This window comes from Delphinapterus leucas, chromosome 13, assembly GCF_059928025.1.
Source record: "Delphinapterus leucas isolate spDelLeu-1000000601 "Yukka" chromosome 13, BTC_Dleu_Yukka2, whole genome shotgun sequence".
Taxonomy (NCBI): domain Eukaryota; kingdom Metazoa; phylum Chordata; class Mammalia; order Artiodactyla; family Monodontidae; genus Delphinapterus; species Delphinapterus leucas.
In genome coordinates, this window is record NC_143141.1 from 26,634,833 (window position 1) to 26,657,963 (window position 23,131).

The window sequence follows — 23,131 nt, forward strand, 5'->3', positions numbered from 1 at the left end:
GACTTAGGTGAGTTGTTTGACTTCTGAGACTCAATTCTGTCACCTGTAGAATGGAAATAGTGGAATCCGTGTTGTCTGCATCACAGGTTCGTTTTGGAAGGAGATCGTGAAGTACACGTGTCAGTGGTCACACTGAATTTGCCTCCGAGAAGGCCCTATGACTTATTTTCTCTCTCTCAACATGTTCAGTTTCCCATCCAATTCTCTTGTTATCAATCATCACTCTCCCATTATTCCTGCTTGAAAACTCCCAAGTTTATTCATTCCTTTACTTGTCCATGCATTCATTCATCCATCCATTTATTCATGCAAGGTTTGAGTTCCTACCGTGTGCAGTTGTCATTGATGTACCCTCTCGGTAGTGATGAAGACAATATCTACAATTTGTTGAACACACATTCTGTGCCCAGCACTGTACTAAATGCTCTACTTCAGTCTTATTTAATCCTCGCAACATCCCTGTGAGGTAGGTATTATTTCCCGCTTTTTTCAGTTGAGGTAACCAGGGCTCTGAAAATATCTTACCCAGAGTCATACACATGAGGAAATAAGAGAACCAAAGCTGTACCCAGGTCTGTCCATCTCCAGAGCCCATACAGGCCTACTGCTTCTTTCCCCATGTCTGATCTATCATAGGGCCTTCTCGGGGCTTTTTTGTACTGTCTCTGAATCGGTCCATTTCCTCTTCCCTCTCTTTTTCTCTCATGAGCCTGGCTCAGACCTCCTCACCCCTTGCTCATTACTGCCATAGCCTCCTTGCTGTTTTCCCTGTCTTTATCAAGTTGCTCTTGCCTCCACTCCGTTCTGCTCTCTGCCACCTGTTTGATCTTCCTAAAATAGTTTTCACTATGCCAGTCTCCTGCTCAGGAAGAGACTGGCTTCCTGTTGTTATCGGATCCAATTCATCTATCTCTACGTGATGTTAAATTCCCTGACTATCTATATTTACTTTGTAATACATCTCAATATCAGTGTTAATTCATTCAATAAATATTTGACTTCATGAGCTAAGAGTGATGGGATCATAAAGAGGAAAAGTTGAGGAGTCTGTTTTAAAAGGCTTATAGTTTGATAGGAGAACTCATCAGAATTCACTGATTCAGCCAAGCTAGTCATCTTTAACTTTCCCCAGTCAAGCAAAATTATTTCTGTCTCTACTCATACTGTACTCAAAAATTACAATGTTTGCAGGCTTTTCCTCTCCATATATCCAAACAAAAACCTCATGATTCAAGGGATAATCAAGTATCCCTTTTCTTTTTAGCTTACCTTTTTCCTCTCTGTAATTCCTTATAATATTTATCGTCTAGACGTTTTATTTTAATACCTGTACAGCTTCTGCATTTTTTTTTACAGAGCACTTTTATGTGCTTTATCTTATTTGAGCATTAATGTAGATATGGCAGGTGACAGTCCCATTTTATAGAAGAAACAGCATCTAAGAAGTTAGGTGACTATATACACTTGTGTGGCTAGTGAGCTGTGATGTTCTTGGATGTGCGCTCTTTTGAATCTTTGACGGTAGTGTGGTCCAGAGGAAGAGCACAGCTTTGGAAGCCTAGAAATATGTGTGGTATCAATGAGGAGAGTAAAAAGTGCAGAGGGTTCTGGTTCAGGCTTTGGTTCCAGTTACAGCTCCACTCCTTGTCTTCTGTGTGACTTCAGGGAAGTTGCTCAGTTCTCTAAGCCCTGTTTCCTTGTCAGCATTGTTCCTGGCTTGCCTCTTATGGGGTTATTTTGATGTCCAAATATGATGATAACTAAGTTATTAGCTAACTTTGTTGAGTGCTTACTAAATACCAGGCAATGTCCTAAGTGTTTTACATGGATTATCTCAGCTAATCCTCACAACAGCTCTCAGAGATGTTCTTTGTTCCCAATTGATAGATGAGGAAGTTGAGGCACAGAGATGTTAAGTAACGGGACCAAGTTTACGTAGCTACCAAGTGGTGAAGCCAGGGATTGAATGTAAGCAGCCTGAGTCTAGGACCGGTATTCTTAACCATGGTACTATACAATTGTTTTTTAAGGTGTTCTGTAGACTGTAAAGTGTTCTGAACATGCCGAAGTCCAGGCTGCAAGGAGCTGCATGGCCCTGCCCACCTGTGTAATGGTGAATAGGGAAAGGAGGGGGCAACATGGAGATTTTGCAGAGGAGGAGAGAAATGGTTTCCTAGGGGGTCTGGCCAGGATTGGAGATGTGGAGAGATGTTTGGGGGCCATATATCTGGCTGTTGGCTATCATTCTTCTATTAGGCTATCTGGCCTGCCTTAGAAAGAGGGTGGAGTGGAGGAAGACCCTGTTCAGCCAGTGAAGCCCAGTGCGGACAAGACAGGTATCCCTCGGCCCAGGGAATCTACATCCACACTGTAGCTGGTAGAGCCATAGATCAGACCCCAGGACAACCTTGTTAGCTACTTAGGGGCGGGGACTGTTGGTTTCTAGCCCATTAGATGGATAAATGAATGAAGTGGTTACATAGCCCTCTTGAGACCTCTCACTAGAATGTATAATCTTATTAAACGTTTTAAATTATAAAAGTAATATGGTTATTAAAGAAATTTTGTGAAAAATAGAAAACAAACCATCTCATTGTTTCTCTTAAGGAGATGCCTAGGAGGCAAGGCCAAGAGTACAGGGGACAGGTGGCTGAGGTGGACTGGGCACTGCCCCCACTTGTAGGGGGCAAGTGGGACTCTCTGTTTCTGACCACCACCCTTACTAATCCGTTTGAACCTGATACTCTTAGGGTTCAGAGCCTGGCCCTTTATAACGACTAGAAGGGAGGAAGAATGACCATGGCAACCTTTGCCAGTGTTGAGGGAGCTGGGGTACTTGACTTGCTTTGCTTTGCTTTGCTTTGCTTTGCTGTGTGTGTGTGTGTGTGTGTGTGTGTGTGAAGTTGCCTCCATTGCTGCCCTTCCTTTGCTGTGTATTGGGCAGGGGGCCTGGCTGCTCCGGCCCAGGGTGAGATTGAAATTCAGACCCTAATCACGTGGGTTTGGACGTGACTCCAGAGTTTAGAAAGGGGAGGGAGGAGGAAGAGCACCAGAAAGGGGGGCGAGAGACCCTTATTTTGGCTGTGTGAATGTGTCGCTTGATGCTTGTGGGTCGGCTGAGGCCTCACGTCCTGGGGGTGGGAAGGGTGGCAGTGACGGTGGTGAGGGGGTGCGGGTTAGGAGGATCAGCAGGGCTGTGCTCCCAGCCGTAGGAAAGTGTACTTTAGAGGTGAGCGTTGAGGGTCTTTGGCGTGGGCCTAGTCCCTTACACGCGGTCCCTCTTGGCTGGCCCAGGTGAAGCCAGGGGGCACTAGGACCCAGAGGCCAGCTCGATGCCTGACAAGTCTAGAGCAGCACTAGCGCAGAGTGAGACTCATCAGCTGGCAAGCAGGATTCGGTGTCTCTGGGTTCAGGAATCCTCCAGCAGCAGAGGGGACTTGCTCCTCGGCCCCGTCTCTGTCCCTACCCCTACCCCAGTAGGCCACCCAGGGGGGTCCATGGACTAGGGAGGGCCACGCTTGCTGGCTTCTGTGTTTGTCCATGAGGGCCTGGAGCCCTGACCCTCCTGCCTAGGTTTCTGCCTTTTCTTTCTGTCTTTGGCCAGCTGGGGGAGGGGGTAGAGGCCGGGTGAGCAACATGGCCCAGAGCAAGAGGCACGTGTACAGTCGGGTAAGTGGTCCTGATCTGGGATGGCCACGGGAGGGCTTCTGGAGAAGGCCTTTGGGTGGCTGTGGACATTGCTGTGGGGGGTGGGGAGACAGGCGGTAGCTAGGCTGGGGCCACTCGCGGCCCTGACCGTGTGGGACTGCACAGGCTTCCCTTCCCAGAGTTGGGCCCTCTCTGGGTATTGGTGAGGCCTGACCTTTGACTCCAAGTGGACCTCAGGCCAGAGGTTCCTGAGGGGGCCAGACTATCTTGGGGATTACAAATGGGGTTGGTGGGTTGGAATGGTCTTTCAGTGAAGTCTTTCTTTAGAGCTGCTTTGTTGTTTGTCACTCGCTTTCTTGCTCTTCTGACTGAGATTGAATCTGTAGCCACTCTTGTGTCCACCTGATTCTGAGAGGCTTCTTAGGGTTAGGAGGTTGGAGAGCGTCTCTGAGTTTGGGGCCAGCCCTGATGTTGCTGTCAGTTCCTTTTATTGTCAGGTCTGTGAGAGCCACTCGGCTGTCCCAGGTATGATTTGGCCTCTCGGAGCCCCTGGGAACGGTATCCTCACCTTCTTGGATGAGCTCTTTGGGGAAGAGAGTTAGGGAGTCACTGGCTCTGGCAGAGCTCTCTTATGAAGCCAAGAGGGGGCATCAGAAGGGGGCCCTGTGGAGTCTTCAAGGCCATGCTGTCACTTCTTCGTGCTTCCTTCTCTGTTTGTTGCAAGGCCCCTGGTTCATAGAGCTGCTATTGCTGAAAATGGCTTAGGTGTGATTTTCTTCTAAGCCATGGGCCTATTTGGAACCTAATTTCATGTTGTCCTGTCATCATGGGTATGTCAGAAGATGAGAGCTTCCCAAGGACAATGTTGAGTCTGTTCCCTTGCCTTGTCCATTATCACCATGGATAGGGTGGTAAGCCATCCATCTGAACCACTGGGCAGAGTCTGGGGGACAGATGCAGGACAGATCTGAGGTACCCGATTTACCTGGCCTTTATTTTTCTTTTTATAGTGACATAGCATGAGTGAAGGATCTCCGGAACTTGTGGGTAGAGAGTTGATAGGCCAGGGCTCAGGCCAGGAAGAAGGGAGTAAATCGTTGGATGGGCTTGGTGAGGCATCTAGGAGTGTTGCTGGTGGGGGCGGGGGAAGTCAGGTCAGGAAGGAGTGGCAGTGACTTAAGGGCTGGAAGGAGGCACAGTTATGTGCCCTCAGGGAGGACAGGCAGCAGTAGGGAGGGAACAGGATTAGTGGGGTCACTCACTGACTCACCTGTCTTCCCAGCTCAGGCTTTTGAGTCAGGCACTGGGTTGTGGGGAGCCTGGCCTAAACTGAGTTATTTGTTTGAGCTTCATTCCCCTCCTAGGGGGCAGTGCTCCTTGAGAAAGCAGCCGTGTGGGGTGACGTTCACAGATCTAGCAGTGAATTCTGATTTATTAAATTTAAATATAATCTCTTAAAAATTCTGGCAGATTCCAGAGGCGTTTTGAGAAGTTTTAGAACACAGCACTGACATTTTTTCAAAAGGGAATTTGGTGGTGGTGGTGGGGACACTTTACCTTGAGAATGGGGTTCAGGGAAGTGATTTTTGATCCCTTTTCAGGCCAGGATCCTGATTGGGGCCTTTCTTATATATTAGGCTGACACCGTTGACCTGAGGCTTTTAACTATGTATGTTTGCACGTGCCTTTCAGACTCCCAGCGGCAGCAGAATGAGTGCGGAGGCAAGTGCCCGGCCTCTGCGAGTGGGCTCCCGCGTGGAGGTGATTGGAAAAGGCTACCGTGGCACTGTGGCCTATGTTGGAGCCACGCTATTTGCCACTGGCAAGTGGGTAGGTGTGATCCTGGATGAAGCAAAAGGCAAGAATGATGGAACTGTCCAAGGCAGGAAGTACTTCACTTGTGACGAAGGGCATGGCATCTTTGTGCGCCAATCCCAGGTACTCACTTCCTGTGTGTGTGTGTGTGTGTGTGTGTGTGTGTGTGTGTGTGTGTGTACATGCTCTGTTGTATGTGCGGCTGGTGTGTTGGTGCTCCCTTTTCCTGGGCATGAGCATAAGCCTCTGGTTGGTAGAGTGGGAGGTAATGGGGGAGGGAAGATTAAGAGCTATCCTTAAGGAAGCTGCCCTGTACCCCAGGTTTGCTTAAGGCCTGGGGAGGGGCCCATATTACATCCAGCCTTGATCTAGCTATATAGAGTCTATTCTGTGTCCTCAGATCCAGGTATTTGAAGAGGGAGCAGATACTACTTCCCCAGAGACACCTGATTCTTCTGCCTCAAAGGTCCTCAGAAGAGGTAACAGCCACCCACTTAAGTTGCCTCCTCACATCCAGGAGTCCCCAGGACTTCTCCCCAGAACAAGGGGCCACGGTGGATCCTGAGAGTTTCCATCACCACCATGCTCCCTTGTTATATCTTGCCTAACCTGCCATGATGTTCTGTGCCTCTACCCCTCTACACAGACACACACTTTGTTTCTGTTTGCATTCTACAGAGGGAACCGACTCAAATGCAAAGACCAGCAAACTGGTAAGTGGTTGCGGGTGGGGTGGGAGTAGTAGAGGGAAAGGAGAAAGAGAGGAGGGAGACTCAATACCAGGCAGGTAGAAGCAATAGATGAGTAAATTGAGTTAGCCTTCCAGTCTCCATCCTCCCTGAGAAGGAAGCTTTCTGGGTATGAGTTGCTGCTTTAGGTGTAAGGGTGGTATCAGGGAAAAAGCTCTTAAGGCCCAGAAGTTCTGGATCAATTGGAACAGAGGCTGGGGGTGAAAGGGAGGACAGGTCTGACCCCAGTAGTGTTGTTGCCAACTTCCTACCTTTTGGTATCCAAGGCTGCCAGCATCTGATGGGTGTAGGGTAGGGGTAAGGTAAGAACTGGAGAAAGAAGGTGCTTTCTTTTTCACAAGTGAATGGAGAGGAGCTGGACCCTCTGCCACCTGTTTCAGGCTGTATGCAGAGGGCCTGCTGGAGCCTCCCTCCGCTGCTCTGTGCAGGATGTGTGAGGTGGGGCTCCAGACTCTCCAGCTCCTCTGGGTCAGGGTGTGGACCTCCTGGAAGCTGATCCTTAAGGGAGCCCTCATCTCGCTTACCCTGGATTTGACAGTGACTTGGCTCCCCCCATACCTGGGTATGCCTGAGTTGGTCTTAATACCTACACCCAAGATATCTGGCCAGCTAGCACAGTGTGATGTTTAAGTCTGTTCTCTAACTCTGCCCTTTCCTACTCCTCATGCAGCGGGGCCTGAAGCCTAAGAAGGTGGTGTGTTTACTATTTGTGCCTGGGTGGGTGAGGGCCATGAGCCCCCTCCCCAGCTGTCCTGCATGTCCTTGGGCTGCATGCATGTGTGTGTGACCTTGGGGCTGGGATGGCCAGAGGAAATGGCAGCCTTGGCTTTCAGAGTTCCTTTGAGGGGTGCAAGGACATCAGGCTCAGGGAGTACTCGTTAGGGATGATCCTTACCCCTTCCCACATTCCTGCCCATCGCCTCAGGACGTCTAGTCAGAGACTCCGAGCGTTTGACTGTAAACAGTAGCAGCATGGAATAGAGCATTTACTGGGTTACAGTGGATTCTCACTTAGCCTCAGCTTGGGGGCAGTGGGAGGAGGGACTGGGGGTCTGGAGGTGAGGAGAGTACCAAGTGAGGTGGTTAGGTAAGGAGGTGGGAGGTCAGGGAACAGAGCACAGGAAGAACAGTCCTGAGTTGAAAAGCCTGTGTTGTTCTTGTCTCTGGGTGAGTGCTGCCGTGAATGCCCACCCTCACTGTGCTCTGTCAGTCTTTCACTGCCTCTTCCTTCCTCTGGTGGTGTGCCTGAGGCCCACCTCCCACAACTCCCACACCCCTGAAACTCCTTTAGTCTTAAGTTGCCGCCATGACCACTTCCTCACACCAGCCCAATGCCTTGGGGCTATGCCCAAGCTGTCTCCGACCTGCATGTGCCTGTCAGACCTGTATGTGCTGTGCTGTATGTATGATTCTGTGATTTCCTTGTCACCAGCCTGTTTCAGGCCCTTCTGACCTTGCATGGAGGGCTACTAGATTGGGGCAGTGGAGGGGAGAGTAAAACATCTTTTTTTTGACTTCTGGTTGGTGGTGGGTCCTCACTTTGGAGTTTTGCCTTGGAAGAGACAACATGATGGTACTTGCTTTGGGGTCCTGGCTTGGGAGGGAATGGGGATATAAAAAGGAAAATAATTCTCAAAAGGATGCCGGACCCATCCTAGACACTGGGCTTCTTCCCTTGATTATTGGCTCCAGGTTGGGGTTCCCATCTCACACCAGACCCCTGAATAGAGAAGAGGATGGACCTGCAGTCTGATATCTATGGAGGAGTTCTGGCCGCAGTCTGACTTGATCCTGAGAAGGGACCTGAGCTGTGCCCAAATCTTGGGGTTTTGGCGGCTGCCTAGAGAAATGTGGCAAAGCCTAGCCTAGGCTGCCTGTGCTGGGATATAGCACCTTCTTGGCTCGTGATGCAGAGTGTCAGTCAAGTAGTCAAGTCCTCCCCTGGGCCTTCCTCTTCAGTGCTTCTGTCACAGCACATCACTTAACCCAGGGAACAGGGAGCTAGCACCAGAACAAAAGAAGGAACTTTGAGGAGGAGGGTGGAAGAGAGAACCCAGATGTCTCTGCAAGGTGCCCAGTCCTTTCTGGAAGCCCTTTAGAGACAGGTTTTAACCTGACTACAACAAGGGTAGAGTTGAGAGAGGAGCCAAACACTGTCATTAGAGCTGCTGCAGCCCAGATGGAATGTTCCCCAGGTTTCTTCGTGTGCCCTGCCGAGCTGATGCAGCAGGAGTGCTGTGGGTACATGAGCCTGATGAGCCACCGTAAGGGTATTATTGTCCATGTGTATGAGACAGAAGTAGAGTTGATGGGGTTGTGGACAGAGGGGAGTGTGAGTATGAGAGAGGCCTGATGAAGCAGTGAGGCCCTGTGTCCCTGTGCAGTGATACCCTGGTCCCAGAGAGGTCATCCCAGAAATGAGATGGCCCTTAGCCCAATTTCTTGGAGCAAATTCTTGGGGCTGGGGGAGAGGGAAGGAGAGGGAGGAGCCAGAACCTGTTGCTTGGAGGAGGAAGCAGGGCCGGTTCAGCAGAGGACTTTGTCCAATCATGAGGAGGAGGAGGAGCCATCAGAGCCTGGTGGTTGCTAGGTGACTGAGGAGCAGTGTCTCCACCCCTAGTGGAGCAGAGGAGGGTGGGTGCATGACGTCAGGTGGAGCTGCTGCTGCGGCCACTGAGGCTGCCATCAGCTTCAGCTGGCGAACTAGGCCGGCTACCTCTCCGGTGCCTGCCGGAGCCTGGCTGTCCCCACTGCGCACCGTGGGGGCTTCTGCATCTGAGCTGCAGCCATTTGCCAGCTGGGAAGCTGCTGGTCTGGGAAGCTGAGGCTGCATTGTTGGGATTTGATGCACTAATCTCCTGTCTCCGCCGCCTTTCCCTCTGTTCGGTCTCTTCCCCCCCCCCCCCCCTCCGTCTGTCCTTCCTCTGTGTTTGTCCATCTTCCTCTGTCCTTCCTTCTCTCCTATCCTGGCTTTCTTTGGTTTTCTGCAATGATGAGACAGGCACCGACAGCCCGAAAGGTACTCTTGCTTGCTCTGGTCCTGCTGCTGGGTTGCCAGCGTGATGGTGGCAGCAGGCTGCTGGGGTGGGGGTGGGGGCTGATTGACTTCCTCTGTCTACCTGGTTGGGGGAAGAGGATGGTGATGAAGGTGGGGGGCAGGGAGAGGTGTGTGTCACTGCCATGCCCCACACCCTGGGCATTTGCTCCCTGGCCTGCCTGCTTTTGGCTTTGAATCTGTGTTCTGGGCCTTGTACCCAGTGGCCTCACAGGCTTGGGCTTCAGGCAGCTTTTGCTGCAAACTGGCTCCGGATGCATTTCCTATGAGAGAATCTTGGGAAGCAGGTCCAGATGTCTTTGTGCCTCTAGCAGGCCTACCTCACCCAACCTTTGCTAGAATGACTCTCGGTTGTAATACCAGCATCCCTGCCCCACTGGGGTTTGTGTCAGGGGTCTTTCCCTAGAATAGTTTTTGATACACAGCTATGGAGGCTTAGCCCAGGGTAGTAGAGGTGGGCGTTGGTCTCCTTGGGAGACCTAGAAGCAGGGCCCAGGCCAAATCTTGCCTTTGACACAAGAATGAGACACTGGGTGTGAGGAACCTGATTTGGGAGTTGGAGTCAATCATCTGTGTCACTTTGCAGTAACCTGAGGGGTTTCTGGGTTTGGTTTAGGGCAGTAGTTTCCCTATGCTGCTGCCCACCCTCCCCCTCTTTTCTTGCAGCTGGGTGGGGTTACTTTGCTGAGCTCTGGGCTTCAGGCTCATGCAGTATTCATGGTCCTGACACCTGAGCCCTCTGCCCTGGGGAAGGGAATTGCTGCAGGAACTGGTCCTGGGGAAGGGGGTGGGGGTGGGGTACACAGTAGCGCTGTTCTGCCTTGGGGGCCTGATCTCCCTCTGCTGGGTTCATATCGCTCACTTCGGGCTCATATCATCATTCTTGTCACATGGTATTTCTAGGGAGTCCTCTGTGGAGTCTAGCACTTGAAGGAAGGGGCTGACCTGGGAAAGTCCTTGGGAGTGGTGGGTGGGCGGGGCTCTGGGATAGAGTGGGAGAGGTTGTTGCAGAAGGACTGGTCTTCTCTACCAGCTGCTGTGTTTGGTCTCCTGTGGTTCAGCCTAGGAGACGGGGACTTCCAGGATTTCCAGGGTGTCTGAAGGGGTGAGGTCTGCAAGGGTAGGACAAAAGTGGGAGAAGGAACTAACGGGAAATAGGAGTTCTGAGTTCCTGGAATAGGAACGAGGTGATTCCCTGGATGAAGGGGATGGGATGGGGATGGGGGAGGAGTGGTGGGACCGCTAACCGTAGCCTCATTTCTGTTGCTTCTGCTCTCATTGCTGTCCCTTTTGCTGTCTTTCTGCCATTATCCTTTCTTTCCTGACTACTTCTCCTCTGGCTCCTGTTGCCTGTCCAGACTACAACCCGGCGGCCCAAGGTGAGGAAAAACAGGCCTCTGTACAAGCTACTCCTGGGTGTACACACCCTCATTTTAGGCATGTGCATGTGTGTGGGCATGTGTATGAGCAAGTGTAAGGTGGTCACAGCGTATCCTGGGTTCTCTTAAGGGGAGTGAGGGGACTGAGGCTAATGGCAGGCCCCTCCGGGGAAAGTGACTTCTGGCTCTTAGGAGGGTGTCTGAGCCGGTAGCTTGAGTGCAGAAGAGAAGCGAGAGTGGTTGTAGTTAATCAAGGTAGGCTTTCTTGAAGAAGGGCATTTAGACCAGCTGTGTGTGTGTGTGTGTGTGTGTGTGTGTGTGTGTGTGTTGGGGGGAGGGCGGGGATTGGAAGAAAGGTGAAAAAACTTGGCAGTGTAAATGTCAGGAGATAAGGAGGTGGGTGTATCTGTGAAAGGCTTTGGGCATGTGGCCTCTTGAGTGTCAGCCCATCGGGAGAGCTTCAGGGCTCAGCCCTGCAGGGAGGAGCACTGGGCAGGCCTGTCTGCTCCAGGGCCTCAGCTCCACAGGGACCTGGGTCCTGTCATCTGATTAGAGCCCCTCTGTCTTGGAGGGAGGGAGGTGACAGATGGGTTGGCCGTACTGACCTTGTTTCAGAGGGGAGCCAAGGATTACAACTTTCACCCTGGCTCTTTTACCTGCAGGGTCCCCTGAAGTAGATCAAGGGGAGGAGAATCAGCTTGATTTAAAGAGCTGGGGGGCCTAGTACCCCCACTTTTAGCCCAGCCTTCTCTGGGAACATGAAAATTAGAGATCAATCTGTTCTTTTTCTCTGGGAATGACACTGAGGCACTTTTTCCCTCTGGGGGAGGAGGGCACAGGCCCAGAGCAACAATGGGATTGGGAGTATTAAGAAATTGCTAGAATGATCACAAGTGGGTCACAGAAGGAATGGTCTGGGGAGTATGGGATTCTGCTCTAAGGGGTTAGTGCCAGAGCTTGGAGGAATGTGGGGTCAGTGCCAAGGGAGGAGCATTGTAATCTTATGTCTTTTTCCATCCCTTCCTCTCCTGCCATCCTCTCACCCCCACCCTGCCCCGGTCCTTTGTCACTATCTCTGACTGTGTCATTTTCATTCTGCTCATCACTGTTTCTCTGTTCTCTTTGTGCTTTGGTACTCTGTCTTTTTCCTTTTCTGTCACTTCCCTCACCATATTCTCATATTCCGTCTTACTCTGTTTCACCACCCCTGTCCCCTACGCTTTTTCTGGTCTGCCCCTACCCTGTCTGAATAGCCCACCCGCCCAGCCAGCACTGGGGTAGCTGGGGCCAGTAGTTCCCTGGGCCCCTCTGGCTCAGCATCAGCAGGTGAGCTGAGCAGCAGTGAGCCCAGCACCCCAGCTCAGACTCCGCTGGCAGCACCCATCATCCCCACGCCAGCCCTCACCTCTCCTGGAGCAGCCCCACCGCTTCCTTCCCCGTCTAAGGTAAGGTCTGGGGTTGGAGTGAAGAAGATCCAAGACACGAAAGGGCCTATGACCCCTGGCAGGGTCTTCGAAGTTTCCCAGGGTTGGGGGAGACCCAGAACTTGGATTAGAAGAGTGGGGGGCACAGCATATAGGTATCCCATCACTGACTAAGCTCTTATACTCTCTGCCCTTCCACACTTTCCCCTTATGTATCAGGCTCTTCTCAGATGTTTGTATGCCACTTGCTTTGGCCCTGGGCCTGGAATGATGTCTGCACACATTCCTGTCCTTTCCACTCCAGCTCAGTCTTGATGGGGAAAACGGGGGAGGCTGTGCATAGACTGAAGGGTCTCTCCTTTGCAGGAGGAGGAGGGGCTGAGGGCCCAAGTGCGGGACCTGGAGGAGAAACTGGAGACTCTGCGACTGAAACGTGCAGAAGACAAGGCAAAGCTAAAAGAGCTGGAGAAACACAAGATTCAGCTGGAGCAGGTGCAGGAATGGAAAAGCAAAATGCAGGAGCAGCAGGCGGACCTGCAGCGGCGCCTCAAGGAGGCTCGGAAGGTGGGACTTGGGATGAAGAGGGTGTCTGGGGAGGCACGGGGCCCAAGGAAGTGTACTGGAAGCTGAAACTGGAGCCGGGAGTGTCCTGTGAGAAAGGGTGCATGAGGCAGCTCTGTGCTTGTACCCCAACCAACCTCCACTCCTCTTCAGGAAGCCAAGGAGGCCCTAGAGGCAAAGGAACGCTACATGGAGGAGATGGCTGACACTGCTGATGCCATCGAGATGGCCACTCTGGATAAGGAGATGGCCGAAGAGCGGGCTGAGTCCCTACAGCAAGAGGTGGAGGCGCTGAAGGAGCGTGTGGACGAGCTCACCACTGACTTGGAGATCCTCAAGGCTGAGATTGAAGAGAAGGGTAAGGGGCCAGGAGCTGCTGGGGGCCAAATGGTGGGGTTGGAACTTTGTCTGAAAGTATTAATGGTTTTCCCCAGGCTCAGATGGCGCTGCGTCCAGTTATCAGCTCAAGCAGCTTGAGGAGCAGAACGCCCGCCTAAAGGATGCCCTAGTGAGGTAGGGTCCTCTCGTTGTGCGGCTCACTCTCCTGTCTCCAAATGTGTTCGAGCGCCCACCACCCGGTGACTCCGACACACGCGCTCTCTTCTCTCTCTCCATTTTCCCACAGAATGCGGGATCTTTCTTCCTCCGAGAAGCAGGAGCACGTGAAACTCCAGAAGCTCATGGAAAAGAAGAACCAAGAGCTGGAAGTCGTGAGGCAACAGCGGGAGCGTCTGCAGGAGGAGCTGAGCCAGGCAGAGAGCACCATTGATGAGCTCAAGGAGCAGGTCTGGGGAGCCCAGCGCCTTGCCCAGAGCACCTCCACTGACTCGCTTCTGTTATAGGCACCTTCTGTTTCTAGGTACCTTTCAGCCCTTCTCCTTGTTCCCTCCCTGTAACACAGGTGGATGCTGCTCTGGGTGCTGAGGAGATGGTGGAGATGCTGACAGACCGGAACCTGAATCTGGAAGAGAAAGTGCGGGAACTGAGAGAAACCGTGGGGGACTTGGTAAGAGAAGAGCAGACTCTGACTCATGACCCTGATGGAGGGTAGTTGGAAGTGACTTGCTGAGAGAAGGGCTGACATGTGACCCCTGACCTTTGAGTAGGAGGCGTGGTGAGTGAACCCACCCTGGCCTGCTACCTTGACTCTGACTTTCCTTTGCCTCAACTCCCCTGTGGCCTCCCAGGAAGCAATGAATGAAATGAACGATGAGCTGCAGGAGAATGCACGTGAGACAGAACTGGAGCTGCGGGAGCAGCTGGATATGGCGGGTGCACGGGTGCGAGAGGCCCAGAAGCGTGTGGAGGCGGCCCAGGAGACAGTTGCAGACTATCAGCAGACCATCAAGAAGTATCGCCAGCTGACCGCCCACCTGCAGGTGCCTGCATACCCGCTACTCTCTGCCCACCATCTCCCCAGGGCTCCCTGAGGACCCAGCTGTGCCTCATTGTCTGTCCCTGTTCCCAGGATGTGAACCGGGAACTGACAAACCAGCAAGAAGCATCTGTGGAGAGGCAGCAGCAGCCACCCCCAGAGACTTTTGACTTCAAAATCAAGTTTGCTGAGACTAAGGCCCATGCCAAGGTCAGGAAAGTGGGTGGGTCGCAGAGGGCTGAGTATTGGGGACCCCAGCCTGGGTGTGGCGGTGGGCTGATCTGGTGTGGGGTTCTGGGCTTCAGCTTCCTGGATTGGGGGGTGCTTTGTGTGGTGGTTTGGAAGACTCCTGGCCTGGGCCTAGAAGCGGGGAACGTGGTGGAGCATGGCATGGTGGTTATGAGGCCCTCTGCAGCCTGGCTGAGAGCCCACCTCCCTGTCCACCTCCTCACAGGCAATTGAGATGGAATTGAGGCAGATGGAGGTGGCACAGGCCAACCGGCACATGTCCCTGCTGACAGCCTTCATGCCTGACAGCTTCCTTCGGCCAGGTGGGGACCATGACTGCGTCCTGGTGCTGCTGCTCATGCCTCGTCTCATTTGCAAGGTATGGTCTATCAATCACGTGCCCAACAGGACTCTGTTGAACTTGCTGTGAACCAGGCACTGAGGATGCCAAGTGAAGATAACAGTCATTCTCCCTGCTCACAGAGTTTATGATGTAGTGGAGGAGCACAGTCAACAAAGTCACAGATGGATGTATATTACAGATGGCATGTTGTGAAGGGGAGATGGCATGTTGTGAAGTGGAGGTAGCGTTTTTGAGAGAGCACGGTCGGAGAGCCGATTTAGATAGAGGGATGTCACTGAAGGAATGACATTTGAGGCCAGACTTAGAAGATGACTAGGAGTTAGTGGGGAGGTAATTGTCAGGATAGCATTCTAGGTAGAAAGGTAGCAGGAGCAGCAGCTTTAAGGCGGGAAAGAGCTTGGTCCCACTGGTCCTGCCACCCTTTCATCCCCACATCCCAAATCTTCATAACCACCAGCAATCACATCATTACACTTTGCCCATGTGATAGTCCCTGCCCATCTAAGAGCCGTTTCTGCTTTCTCCCCCATGTATCCATGCCCCCTACATAGTTGCTCAGCTCTCTATATTCCTGAGTCTGTGTTCTCCATCCTCTGCTCTGAGCCCCAGGTCTCTGGTGCTTCTTCCCACAGGCAGAGCTAATCCGGAAGCAGGCCCAGGAGAAATTTGAACTAAGTGAGAACTGTTCAGAGCGGCCAGGACTTCGAGGAGCTGTGGGGGAGCAGCTCAGCTTTGCTGCTGGGCTGGTGTATTCGCTGAGTTTGCTGCAGGCCACACTCCACCGTTATGAGCAGTAAGTAACCCCTGACCTCTACTCCAGGGCCACGGGTCTGAGATTGCCTGGTAGACCCTGGCCTCACAGGGCCCTTCTCTGGTCTCTAGTGCCCTCTCTCAGTGCAGTGTGGACATGTATAAGAAGGTGGGCAGCCTCTACCCTGAGATGAGTGCCCACGAACGCTCCTTGGATTTTCTCATTGAGCTGCTGCACAAGGATCAGCTGGACGAGACTGTCAACGTAGAGCCTCTCACCAAAGCCATCAAGTACTACCAGGTCTGGGGCGAGAATTCAGCCTTGGCACAGGAGGGAGGGAGGGTTTCTTCTGCTGGAGGCTGTTGGCCAGTGTAGCCAAGGTTGTATGTCCCAGGCTGATGTCTTGAGGCTCGTAGATGGACTCACCTTAGGATGCAGCTCCTTGAGGGTTTTGGATGCTCTCATACCTCTGGAGTCCTGTGATGACAGGGTCAAATTGCAGTTTGGGAAGAATTCTCCATTCTTCCAAGGCCTAAAGACTGTCTCTTTCTTTGCCATCCCTCCTCAGCATCTGTACAGCATCCACCTCTCTGAACAACCGGAGGACAGTACCATACAGCTGGCTGACCACATTAAGGTGAGGTGTCTGGGCCAGTGGTTGAGCCCCTTATAGAGATCAGAAATGGAAGACATCAGTTCACACCCTCAAGGGGTGTCGGCATAAGACTGGAACAGGGTCACTAAGGCCAGATCAGGGAAGCCAGAGGACCCACTTATGGATGGGGGCCAGCCGAGGGCGGAGACTTCTTAGAGATGGTGATGGGGCAGAAGGGCTCCTGTTGGGGGCTGACAACGACCTGCTTCTGTCCTCACAGTTCACCCAGAGTGCCCTGGACTGCATGAGTGTGGAGGTGGGACGGCTGCGGGCCTTCTTGCAGGTGAGAGCACAACTAGGTCTATTTGAGCTCCTCTTCCTTTTAGTCCCCACCTCCTCGCCCCAGCCCTCATGCTGACTTGGCTCTCCATCTGTTTCCTGCTCCCTGAGTAGGGTGGGCAGGAGGCTTCAGATATTGCACTCCTGCTCCGGGACCTGGAAACTTCGTGCAGTGATATCCGCCAGTTCTGCAAGAAGATCCGGAGGCGAATGCCAGGGACAGATGCTCCTGGGATCCCAGCTGCACTGGCCTTTGGACCACAGGTTTGGGCTGTGAAGGGGGATGGGAAGGAAGCCAAGTAGAACCAGGAGGGGCCCAGCGTGTCAAGATCTGGATATGGTCAGGGGACAAGAATTGTTCTGAGGTAGCTGGGAGCCGTGGTGCGGGGCCCAGAGTGGGCTCCTGACTCTGGCCTGTTGCACAGGTATCCGACACACTCCTAGACTGCAGGAAACACCTGACGTGGGTGGTGGCTGTGCTGCAGGAGGTGGCTGCTGCTGCTGCCCAGCTCATTGCCCCACTGGCAGAGAATGAAGGCCTGCCTGTGGCTGCCCTGGAGGAGCTGGCTTTCAAAGCAGGCGAGCAGGTGGGCTGGGAAGGCTGGGCGGAAGGTGGTAATGGGGCAGTCAGGTGGCCAGTGTGGGGTTTTCACTACTGCCCTTGACACCTGCAGATCTACGGAGCCCCCTCCGGCAGCCCCTATGAGTGTCTGCGCCAGTCATGCAGCATCTTGATCAGTACCATGAACAAGTTGGCCACCGCCATGCAGGAGGGAGAGTACGATGCAGAGCGGCCCCCTAGCAAGGTGGGTGGGGTAGCTCCTTGGAGGGGCTCCAGGGGCCTGGAGGAGCAGGACTTGGAGAGCTGCTGGTAATTGTGGGAGGGAGGGCTGGGCGGCAGCAGGAAGGAATCTGGGGAGCACCATCCTGCTTAGGAGGCAAGGAGAAGATTTTCCCTTTGACTGGATCTCTGAAAGGAGTGCCTTGATGACCTCCTCTCCCTATCCCTGCCCTCTGTCTCCTGTCCCTACCCTTAGCCTCCCCCAGTTGAGCTGCGGGCTGCAGCCCTTCGTGCAGAGATCACAGATGCTGAAGGCCTGGGCTTGAAGCTTGAAGATCGAGAGACAGTTATTAAGGAGTTGAAGAAGTCACTCAAGATCAAGGTGAGGATAGGGAAGGCTCTGGATCTGGGGGGCCAGGAAATAGCATGGGGCACAGGGAAGCAGTGAGTGTTGGTGATCAGAACTCAGGGGGGCTGGGGGTTGAGTGGGGAGAAGTGGCACCTGTGATCAGTGGGAGTTCTCGTGGGCCCTCAGGAAGCTTTCTATCTCATGGTCTATTCCAGGTCTCTGGGGGGCCATGGGAGGGTGTAAGGGAACTAGACGCTCTCTGCCCTCGTCCAGGGGGAAGAGCTCAGTGAGGCCAATGTGCGGCTGAGCCTCCTGGAGAAGAAGCTGGACAGTGCAGCCAAGGATGCAGACGAGCGCATCGAGAAAGTCCAGACTCGGCTGGAGGAGACCCAGGCGCTGCTGCGGAAGAAGGAGAAGTCAGGCACCTTCCCAGGCCCCTGCTCACTCCACCCCTCCCTCCTTCCAGCAGCTCCCTGCCGCCTAGCCCAGGGCCTCTTGTAGTGAGACTCCCCAGGGGAACAGACGCCATCTTCCTTCCCAACTGACATCCCCATCATCTCATCCCAGTCTGAGCCTCTTCTGCCTCTGGCTCCTCACCAGTAGGGCTACTCCAAGGACTCAGTTAGGACTGAGAAGGGTGGGGTGGGGCCATGGGGAAGGGACACTGTCCAAGCCCAGATTCTTTCACAGAGAGTTCGAGGAGACGATGGATGCACTTCAGGCTGACATCGACCAACTGGAGGCAGAGAAAGCAGAGTTAAAGCAGCGATTGAACAGCCAGTCCAAGCGCACGATCGAGGGGCTCCGGGGTCCCCCTCCCTCGGGTATTGCTACCCTGGTGTCTGGCATTGCTGGTGGTGAGTGCAGTGGGACAGGCAGCACTAGCCCAGAGGAGACTGGATGGCCCCCCTCCTGCCCTTGGCTTCAGTTTGACTTCTGCCCCCCTCTTTTACCCCTGGATATTCAACCAGGAATATGCTTGCCCAGTTTCACTCTTGCCCAGTTTCACACCCAGTTTTTTTTTTAGTGAATTTATTTATTTTTGGCTGCACTGGGTCTTCCTTGCTGCACGTGGGCTTCTCATTGCGGTGGCTTCTCTTGTGGAGCATGGGCTCTAGGCGTGCGGGCTTCAGTAGTTGTGGCTCGTGGGCTCTAGAGCACAGACTCAGTAGTTGTGGCGCGTGGGCTTAGTTGTTCCGTGGCATGTGGGATCCTCCTGGACCAGGGCTCAAACCCGTGTCCCCTGCATTGGCAGGTGGATTCTTAACCACTGCGCCACCAGGGAAGCCCTTTGGCAACTTTCACCAAGTTTTTACTTCTCCTTGAAGATATGTGCAGAGTTCTGGCCAAGGTGGGGCAGTGGGGCCTTACCAAGTTGTTGGTGAAGCTCAGAATTACAGTGACAGTTGGACTCTAGTAGATGTCCTTTCTGGGTCTACAGTCTGGCTTTTCTGTCCCAGCCCTGTATTCCAGAGGGTCATCAGCCTGCAGCAGGCTGGGCTAACTGCTGTGGCATCCACAGCAGTGGATGGTGCTTGCTCTTGATTCCTCCTCTGCTTGGGCATTGCATTTTTTCTTCCCCACTGAGTTCACGTGGCTTCACCCTATAGAGTAGTTGTCTCTTCCATTGCTGAATTCTCCCAGTTTCACTTGGGGCTTGTGTTCTGACCTTTGCCTGGTCTCTTGGTGTGGTCAGGGCTCCTTACCTGGAGTTTTTCTGGCTTCCAGGCCTAGTCTCCTTAGTTTCCTGACCAAGGAGGCGGCCACCACCATGTTAGTTCTCATCTACCGTGTAGTTTGGTTTTTGTTCTCTCTTCAGTTTCTCACTTACCCTTCTCACCTCCAGAAGGCAAACTCCTTGTAATGGAATTAAACCCTCAGGATCTCTAGATCTCCCCTGCTGTGCTTGCCTCGTCAGCTGGCCTCACCTAGGGTCTTGTCCTCATCAAAGCCCCCGTCACTGGTGCCGCTTGACCCTGAAAGTGACCAAGCGTCTTCTTGACTTTAGACTCTTGTGGTGCAGACGGCTCCATGTTCCTTGGGAGGGGAGTCTCCAGAATTACCGCATTGCGTTGCTTTAGCATAGGCTCTTTAAACAAATATTGGTTCTTAGTTTATGAAACTTCACACCAAAAAAACAGTGACTTTTGTCTCAGAGCACTGGGGAACCTGAGGAACATGGGAATGTGTCTACATCCTCCACTTAAGTTTTGCTGCTAGGGAGCACTAAGGGTGCAGACATACCAGGGTTTCAGGAGCGTTCCGTCTGCCCTTCTGGGAGCTGGAGTCTGAGGCAGGGAGGCAAGAATGGCCTCAGGTGCTTCTCCTCCTGCGCACACTCCCACTGCCACTCTTGCTCACGTGTTGCACCCTGTATCGTGGCCTGGCTCCCCTTTTCTGTCTTTCACACATATTTGCTCTTTCCCCAAAAGTAGAGGCAGGATCTTGTTAGAGAAGGTATGGTGATTAGGAAAAAAAATCTTCCTGCGTGCCCAGGATTCCTCTGGTATGTCCCCCTCACTCCCAAATCATCTAATTCCTCTCTCCTCTTTTCCTGCTCCCCAATGGGCTATCCTGAGCACAGAAGAACAGCAGCGAGGTAGACACCCATCCTGGTGGGGGGTTAACAGGGCTGGTGGGAATTGGGGCTGGGGGAGCAGGGTGAGACTACCCCCTTGGGAGCAATCAAGACTGGAGGTAGGAGGGGATAAGGAAAGGGGATGAGTAGGGATGGAGCCCATCTTCAGCCTTCTGCACCTGGGGCTCATGACATTTGTTATGGTACCCATAGGAGGTGCCTCTGGGCAGGCTCCGGGATCTGTGCCAGGCCCAGGGCTGGTGAAGGACTCACCACTGCTGCTTCAGCAGATCTCTGCCATGAGGCTGCACATCTCCCAGCTCCAGCATGAGAACAGCATCCTCAAGGTGAGGAGGTCACAGGGAGGATGGGTAGAGGTGGAGTGTAACTGCCTCATTGATGATAGATGGCGGGGCCTTCTGTCACTTATTACCGTTACCCTTCTTCCCCCTTCCCCCACAGGGAGCCCAGATGAAGGCATCCTTAGCAGCCCTGCCCCCTCTGCACGTGGCAAAGCTCTCTCTCCTACCCCGTGAGGGCCCTGGCAGTGATCTAGCTGCTGGAGTGCTGTATCGTAAGACTAACCAGCTGCTGGAGACATTGAATCAGTTGAGCGCACACACCCATGTCGTGGACATCACCCGCACCAGCCCTGGTATGGACCAGCCAAATCCTGAGATGGAAAACACACCCCTTCCCCTTGCCCCAGGCAGTTCCCACGCCAGAGAGGCTCTTCCTAGCACTGCCCTTTGGTCTCAGTGTTTAATTTGCTTGATTCACCTACTCTCTTACGTGTCTACTCCATGAGCGGGTCCAGTATCTGCACTAATGACCCTTAATCCAGTACAGCTGCCTGCCTGGGCCTTGGTGGGCCTCACTAGCCTTCTATCCCCACAGCTGCCAAGAGCCCATCGGCCCAGCTCCTGGAGCAAGTGGCTCAGCTCAAGTCCCTAAGCGACACCATCGAGAAGCTCAAGGTTAGTTTAGACCCTGCCCTTTCTCACCCCACAGTGCCCACTTCAGAGCATTCCGTGGTGGAGCCCCTAGCATGTTCATTTCCACAAGGACTCCCAGGGTTCCTGGGGGCCCATCCCTGTGCTAGATGACACACTGGGGAAGAGATGGAAGGGGAGGCAGGATTCCTGCCTTGGGAACCTGCCCTCACTCCCAAACAGATTCTCATCAACAGAAAACAGATTCTTATCAACAAAGTGGGTTGAGCTAGGATCATCTTTAGAGTGTGTGGTTTCAGGCACAACTTCTGTCAGAGCTGATATCACTGCAGAGTAGAATGGTTGGAAATGGCTTCCCAGAAGCTATAGAGTCTGAGTTGAGCCTTAAAAGGGTAAGTATCTGTAAAGTAAGGATGTTGGGTAGGGATGGGATTGGAGTTGAGAGCAAAAGTATTATGATAAAGAGGATTGGTCCCTGCTTCTTTGGTATTAGTGTTCCTTCCTGTGAAACCAGGGAGGTACTGGGCCAGCCTGTGGGGGGTCCCCTAAATGAATCCTTTTCCCCTCTGCCAGGATGAGGTCCTTAAGGAGACTGTATCTCAGCGCCCTGGAGCCACGGTTCCCACTGACTTTGCTACCTTCCCTTCATCAGCCTTCCTCAGGGTAAGAGGGAGCGGGGGAGGGGGATGGGCAGTATGGAGGGCTCAGGTGGGTCCTTCCCCTCTCCTCCAGAATTTGAAGAGGCTTCTAGGGTCTCAGGTCCAACAACTGAACATCCTGAGAAATCTGGCCAAGTCTTACTTGCAAGTATCTTAAGAGTGCTTGCATTTTTTCCTGAAATTCCAATATTTTAGCAGTTAAACATCTTCTATGACTTTTGACATCAGAAGGGGCTCAAAACTCCCTTGTCAGGCTGTGCACCTCAATTCTGATTTGGAAAATGTGGTCATTATAGTCTAGCAGCCTCAAAGCCTCAGTCACCCAGGGTCTCAGTGCTCAGGGACCCTGTCAGTGGCACACAGCTCAAGTGAGCCCCTGACCTGGAGGCCTCTTCCCCTTCCCAACTCCCAGGCCAAGGAAGAGCAGCAGGACGACACTGTATACATGGGCAAAGTGACCTTCTCGTGTGCTGCTGGCCTTGGACAGCGACACCGGCTGGTGCTCACCCAGGAGCAGCTGCACCAGCTTCATGGTCGCCTCATCTCCTAAATGCTCCTTCCCTCGCTGTCCTCTTCTACACTCAGCCCTCCTGGTGCCGCTCTGCCTGATGCATAGCCACTGGGCAGCCCCCAGGTAGAACCGCCTGTGTAAAGCTGTTGCTGCCCCTTTCAGCTTCACTCCCACCTGTCAGTGCCCTGCCCCTTGCCCCTTGACCTGGTTCCCCTATTTCCATTCCCTGACCTCTGCTGGAACTTGCTGTTCAATTGCTCCCTCCTTCCTGAGGAGACTCAGGGGCCGTGGCGGGTAGGCAGGCTGAGACCCCACCACCAAAGGTCAAGTGAGGTCTCCCTGATTGAGGACTTCACCCCTTGATTAAAGTCACTTCTGCTTCAGTGTTCTCTGTGTGGTGTTGGGAGTGGGACCTGGGCCATTTGGCTCAGAGCAGGAGTGGAGGAGAAGGGATGCTGAGGAGGCTTTGGCTGGGTCACATTTGAAGGTCTCCCTCTAGTGACCAGTAGAATGCCTCAAATTTGTGTTCCTCAAATTTGTGTGCAGTAAGTTTCTCGGAGCAAGGGGAAAAGGGCTAGACCACGGGCTTAGCTCCTGAGTTGATTTATGGAGTTAGGAGGCCAGGAGCATGTAGTCTCTGCCAGCAGGCCTGCCTCTGCTTTCTGGATCTTCCACTGCTCTTCAGGCCAGTGTTTGGAGCTGGGCTAATGGTATGATCATCACCCCAGACAACTTTCTGATGCACTGGCACAGCCTCTCCATAAGATCTGGGGTCTCTCAGAGGGAACATTTACTAAGCAAGGGAAGACCAAAGCAACAGACCGGTAAGAAAGGATAGAAGTTGCAAAAGCTGCTCCCAAGTCCCACTACAAATTAGTATCACCTGGGGAGCTCCTTTGAAAAAAATTTGCACATTTCTGGGCCTTGGCCCAGACCTACTGAAATCACTTCTAGACTTGGGGCCCGTTAGGCCAATGAGCAGTGGCCCGGCATTTTAGAACTTAACCCCAGTTTAGT

General features: G+C 53.1%; 1 protein-coding gene across 2 annotated transcripts in view; it reads left to right on the forward strand.

The window, feature by feature from the left end:
* DCTN1 (dynactin subunit 1) overlaps positions 1-22,497 on the forward strand; it is a 30,084-nt gene extending 7,587 nt beyond the window's left edge. The window contains exons 2-28 of one of the 2 annotated variants that reach the window (XM_022563114.3): positions 5,341-5,586; positions 5,864-5,942; positions 6,142-6,176; positions 11,900-12,091; positions 12,437-12,634; positions 12,785-12,989; positions 13,066-13,144; positions 13,257-13,416; positions 13,533-13,637; positions 13,819-14,010; positions 14,100-14,216; positions 14,461-14,613; positions 15,231-15,391; positions 15,481-15,649; positions 15,918-15,986; positions 16,225-16,287; positions 16,398-16,547; positions 16,709-16,870; positions 16,958-17,089; positions 17,321-17,446; positions 17,687-17,829; positions 18,104-18,270; positions 20,205-20,338; positions 20,454-20,646; positions 20,889-20,968; positions 21,518-21,607; positions 22,016-22,497. In XM_022563114.3, the coding sequence (XP_022418822.1) occupies positions 5,359-5,586; positions 5,864-5,942; positions 6,142-6,176; positions 11,900-12,091; positions 12,437-12,634; positions 12,785-12,989; positions 13,066-13,144; positions 13,257-13,416; positions 13,533-13,637; positions 13,819-14,010; positions 14,100-14,216; positions 14,461-14,613; positions 15,231-15,391; positions 15,481-15,649; positions 15,918-15,986; positions 16,225-16,287; positions 16,398-16,547; positions 16,709-16,870; positions 16,958-17,089; positions 17,321-17,446; positions 17,687-17,829; positions 18,104-18,270; positions 20,205-20,338; positions 20,454-20,646; positions 20,889-20,968; positions 21,518-21,607; positions 22,016-22,153 (3,720 nt within the window). In that variant the 5' untranslated portion in view covers positions 5,341-5,358 and the 3' untranslated portion in view covers positions 22,154-22,497. The remainder of the gene's footprint in view (positions 1-5,340; positions 5,587-5,863; positions 5,943-6,141; positions 6,177-11,899; positions 12,092-12,436; positions 12,635-12,784; positions 12,990-13,065; positions 13,145-13,256; positions 13,417-13,532; positions 13,638-13,818; positions 14,011-14,099; positions 14,217-14,460; positions 14,614-15,230; positions 15,392-15,480; positions 15,650-15,917; positions 15,987-16,224; positions 16,288-16,397; positions 16,548-16,708; positions 16,871-16,957; positions 17,090-17,320; positions 17,447-17,686; positions 17,830-18,103; positions 18,271-20,204; positions 20,339-20,453; positions 20,647-20,888; positions 20,969-21,517; positions 21,608-22,015) is intronic. The other variant, XM_022563110.2, reaches the window with a different exon arrangement.
* The last annotated feature ends 634 nt before the right edge of the window (positions 22,498-23,131 follow it).